General features: G+C 55.0%; 1 protein-coding gene across 1 annotated transcript; it reads right to left on the bottom strand.

Moving 5' to 3' along the window:
• Window positions 1-96: 96 nt before the first annotated feature.
• On the bottom strand, window positions 97-3,455 carry WDR31 (WD repeat domain 31; the record flags this gene model as incomplete). Its single annotated transcript, XM_008939776.1, has 6 exons — window positions 3,409-3,455; window positions 2,612-2,741; window positions 1,908-1,982; window positions 788-932; window positions 606-706; window positions 97-164 (listed from the first exon to the last, which is right to left on the bottom strand). Coding segments are annotated over exons 1-6 (566 nt in total), but the record flags the coding sequence as incomplete, so codon positions are not given.
• Between the last annotated feature and the right edge of the window lie 1,668 nt (window positions 3,456-5,123).

Genomic DNA, 5,123 nt, shown 5'->3' with positions numbered 1-5,123 from the left:
AACCCAAGAAACGGCCCCTTGTGCACCAGCCTCTCCCATCACCCCACGTGGCCCCAGGCTGTAACTCCCTTCTCTGCGGCCACGCGTAGGATTTACCTGATTGTTTTATCCTCTGAGGTCTGGATGATGTAAGGCTCCCCAGGAACCCAGCACAGATGGGTGACCTGCAGAGAGGATGAGCAGAAGCCCGTCAATCCCAAGTTACTCAGGGTTATGTGCAGGGAGGTGCCAACAGCTCGACAGGACACAGATCCACAGGAGCAGGGGTACTGGAGGCACCAGAAGATGATACCCGTGCCAGCTCCCAGGCTGGGCTGGTGCAGAGGGAATGCAGCCCCCACCAGTGTGCTTCCCACCAGCTCTGAGCCAGAGCATTGACAAATTCCCCTACGTCTCTTGGTATCTTTGTCCTTCTGGGTTTGTTGTTACCTGGAGAAGGGCGTAACCAGCCTCAAGCTTTGGTCTCCCCAGGTGCACAGGCGACCTGCGCAGTGCCTCAAGGGCTTCTTGTAGCACCAGCTCAGAGCAAATTCACTCTGCATGTGCAAAATAACCAGGCAGGCAGCGAGGGGCCAGGGTGGGCTGCAGGAACCAGCAGCTCCTACCAGATTCCTGGAGATCGCGACTCTGCCCAGACACTCTCCGGTCTCCGTGTCCCACTTGCACACCGTGTTGTCTCGCGAGCCTGTGAACAGCTGGGAGGCATCTGCAACCACAAATTAGAGTTAAAAACCTCCCGAGAAGTTGTCAAGAAATCCCTGGGGAGTGGGAGCGAGTTGTCCCTCACCCGGGCTCACAGCCAGCCCAGTAACAACCAGGTCATGCCCTGGGAAGTGCTGGCTCGGCCCCGCGGTCCCGTGGAGCTCCCACATCATCACGGTCTTGTCCCGGGAGGCGCTGAAGACTCTGTCTGAGTCGAGGGCAGAGGAGACCTGCCCAGGCCAAGGTGGGAGAAGCTGGTTAGCTGCCCACCCGCCGGGCTGCACGCGGGGAGAGCACGACCCTCCCGTGGTCATGTCGGGGTCATGTCCCCCAGCCTTCCAACCCTGCTCTGGCCACGCTGGGTGTGCACACGCTGGGCTGCCCGACGCTCTGACTCCTGCTTGCTTCTGTCCTGCCAGGTCCTGGCCATGGGCAACCCCACAGCAGCAGGGCTGGGACAACTGCTCAGCCCCTGAACCGCGGCCGTGGGACTCATGGAGTGACGTGGGGCAGGGACGTGGGGCAGGGATGTGTGCCACCTGCCAGCTGGGCCCAGGGCCTCTCAGAACAGGGGCACTGGATGGTGGGTGCGTCTTCTCAGATTGTCTCTGAAATCATCGATTTTATGGGAAAGATTTCCTTAAAAACCCAAATGAGCCCAGTGCACAGTGCTTTGAGCACGGGGATGAATGAAGCCCCTTTGTCCCTCTGATGCCCCCAGCACAGGGGGCCCACAGGGGCTGTCCCCAGCCAGAGGTGCTCCTGAACACAGGTAGACACCCCTGCACGTCTGCTCATCCGAATCAGGATGCCAGAAGGAACATTAAAGCCCCACTGGCCCCGGGTGTGGCTTAATTACAACGAGTCTGGTGGAGTGAGACCTGAAGAAAAGTGAGTGGCATCTCTGAATCAAAAACTTGACCTAGTAACTCCTCCTGAGTTTTTGCTGCACAGTCTCTTGCAGAGGGAGATAAACACACGCCCCAGCCTCCTGCAGCGCTCTTCAGTCGGGATGCAACCACTCCATGCTGCCTCCCTGGGCAGCAGTTGGCACCTCGGGAAAAACCTAATGCACTCTGCTACCCTGCTCCCTCTTTGTGATGGACCTGGGGATGACAAACCACGGCTCCACTGCTCCTGGCTCCCCAGCTCCTGACAGGTTTCAGTAGAGGAGACCCCACGGCGCTCGCCCAGCGGCCGCTCACCTTGGTGACCTCCCGCTCGTGGCCGACGAAGCGGCGCAGCGCAGCCCCGGATCTCCAGCTGCAGACAGCCACGCTCTGTGGGGGAGCAGGGGCAGGCAGAGGGTCACACACAGCCCGGGAGACCTTACACAGAGACCCCTGCACACTCCAAGCTTGGAGGGGAAACGGGTTCTTCTGCTTTTGAGCTCCTACAGCACATACAATTGTCTTTAGAGCCTGTCCATTGCTAGGTAACATAAGAGAAGGGCCAGTCCAGTGATTCCAGTCCTGGCTGAGAGCATCTGATGTGATCTGAGCTCTGGAGAAGTTATAAAATTTACAGAATCATAGAATGGTTTGTGTTGGAAGGGAGCTTTAAAGCTCATCCAGTCCAACCCCCCTGCAGGGAGCAGGGACATCTGCAGCTAGAGCAGGGTGCTCGGAGCCCCCCCACCCTCCCCTGGGATGGTGCCAAGGTTCCCCCCCTCTCTGGGCAGCCTGCTCACCACCCTCAGCATCAAAAATTTCCTCCTCCTGTTTAATTCACTGCTTCACCTTAAGCCCTCACTCTCACCACATCTTTTCTTTCCAAATTCAGGAACTAACCAAGTCACTACCGTTGGCAGAAATGTTTAAAGTTCACATTTAAACCTTATTTTCCTAAGCTGTCGATACATTTTCCTGGCTGTGACCGAGCGTTGTGCCCCAGGGTGGGGGTGCCTCACCTTATCCCTCCCTCCTGACACACACAGGTCTGGTCTGAGGGCAGCCACAGAAGAGACGCCGTCGGTGTGCACGGGGCTGTGCTGCCCCACGGCTCGGACAGGCCCCGTCTCCTCTGTGCAGCCATGGGCCCTGCAGCAGGCAGAGAGAGGAGGTGGGAGCTGCAGCAAAGCCCTTGGAAAGCCAAAGAGAAGCTGTGAATGGACTCATTCATCTCTCGGACTAGGCAAGACAGAGCAGAGTCTTCCACCTCTAGGGCTGCTAAGGAGTTCCCCTGTGCTGTGCTGGTACAAAGAAGAAAGGTTGATCTTACCAGCCCCCACTCCCAGGAACACCTTTCAGGCTCTGCTGCTCTCCTCTGCCCTGGCACCAGCCTTGCCAAGCACCTGGAGTCCCTGCTGTCCCACCCTGTGCTCGCAGCTGACCTCTGGGCAGAGCTCACCCACCTTGCTGCCAGCTAACGAAAGATTTAATCATGCTGATGAAGAGACAAGGAAGCAGTTTGGATATTTGGGCCAAACAGCCACCGTTGGAGCTGCTGGCCTTCAGAGCTCTGCCTTAACCACCCCAGAGCACGACCATCAGCCACACGGACACGCCCAGCTAAGTTTGGGATGTCAGTTCCCCAGAGAAGCTGAGCAGACGTTAGAAGTGAGAGTAAAAATGAAAATCTGATTCATGCATTCAGTAACGAAACTGAAACCACACGCTTGCTCTGCTTTCTGTTCATCTGCTGTTCTCTAGTCACGCTCCCAGCTGGTTTGTGAACTTAAAACATGATCATCCGGGGTTGTTTTACCTGTATTTGGAGGTGTGGAAGCTGATTTTACTCTGCACTTTCCCCATAGCCCTGGCAACCAGCACAGCTCCCACTGTGGCCAGCAGCACCGGGCATCACATCAGCATCCTGGGCTCCTGCTGCTGGGACATGACCTGTGGGTGAGGAGACAACAGCACCACTGGGAATCCAGAGAGGTTTCTGCTTGTTACACACAGGGGATAAGGTGCTGATAACACGTTACCTACATCTTGACTTCATTTAGAATGAAATGAGAGGAAAAACCTCAGATGTGGGGACATCTGGAGCTCCCCAGTCAGACCTTTGGCTTAGAGCAGAGCCAGCTTCAGAGGTGAGGTTAGAGCTCAACTTCAAAAATACCCAAGCTTGGTGAGGCCATGATGAGAGATGGAGCTGCTGCCTAGAACCCTTCCAGCACCTTAGGCCTCCTCATACTCCAGAATCTGCTTTTGACTTCTGTATTTCCCAGAGACCCCATTCCTGGACTGGTGAGTGCAAACACCTTCAGGCTGAAGTTTGTGCAGCTGGCTGGTGGGACCAAGACAACTGCAGTCACAGGCAGCCTGAGCTTAACTAGATAAGCCTGACAATGTAAAGCTTGAAGTGGTCTTTCCATAAGCTGAGGAGCACTTTGGGAACAGCACCTTCTATGTCCAGACTCCAAACCCAGGAGAAGGCTCAAAAAGACCACGCAGATAACCCAGAAAAAACGCTTGTTGTCCATGCCGAGATCGGCCAGCCCCATCCCAGGACATCCCTCACCAGTGGCATAACAACAGCCCAGCCCTACAGGAGGACCTGTCTGGGTGGATGAGAATCTGGCCAAGCAGGACCTGGGCCCAGGCAGCATCTCTCCCTCTTATCCACACGGGCCAGAGGCCGAGCAGAAACCAGTTTCACTGACAGTGGATTGCCACGCACAGTAATTGGCTTCTCAGCTGAAGACACGCTAAGTGGATTTAGTCTGTCCTAGGTGTATGTTGGCATTCCCATCTTTGGGTCAGTAGTATTTTCCTAATAAAAAACAGGAAAAAATCCACCTGCTTCTTCCAGGAAAGCAAAAAACTGCTTCAAGGGTCTGCCCACAGAAACGTGAACACCAGGAGCACTAAGCAAGAGGGGTTGGGTTTCTCCAAAACATTCCCTTTCTAATTTTACCCTGACAGCCTTTGTGATTAGCAATTAGTAACAGCCAGTTAATCTCTCTCTGTTCTACCCATGAGTTCACACGTTCAAAAGACATGAGGAACGATGAACCCGACAGCTGAGGGGCAGGGATAATTCAGCAGTTTACTCCCTTCAGCCAGACCAAATTGTCTCACTGCAGGAGGAACAAATATGATTTTAATTTGACGGCGGGAGAACTCTGGAACCTGTTTCTCCTGAAAAACAAGATTCTAGGAAAAAGCCAAGACATAAATTCTGCTGGTTTTCATCACACTGATGACTGTTTCTCAGCCAGCAGTGAGTTCCCCCACTCGACACACGTGCAGTTGTCCCTACCTGCACCACGTCAGCTCCCACCACCCTGGATGAAGGCAGAGAGCTGCCGGTGGCTGCAGGAAAGCGGGAGCTCCGTCCAGGCTCCCTCTGTCTTCTCCTGCCTCTTGTCTCCTCCAAAAATGAGCTGAATTCTCTGACTCCTGAAGCAGAACAGTAGCACCTGGCAGGATGCTCCCCTGAGGTTTCACTATCTGGCAGGCTTCCCGACACTT

The sequence above is a fragment of the Merops nubicus genome, unplaced genomic scaffold (assembly GCF_000691845.1).
Source record: "Merops nubicus isolate BGI_N331 unplaced genomic scaffold, ASM69184v1 scaffold7840, whole genome shotgun sequence".
In the NCBI taxonomy this organism is placed as follows: Eukaryota; Metazoa; Chordata; class Aves; order Coraciiformes; family Meropidae; genus Merops; species Merops nubicus.
The sequence above is the reverse complement of the archived record's forward strand: the minus strand, read 5'-3'. Positions and strand labels throughout refer to the sequence as shown.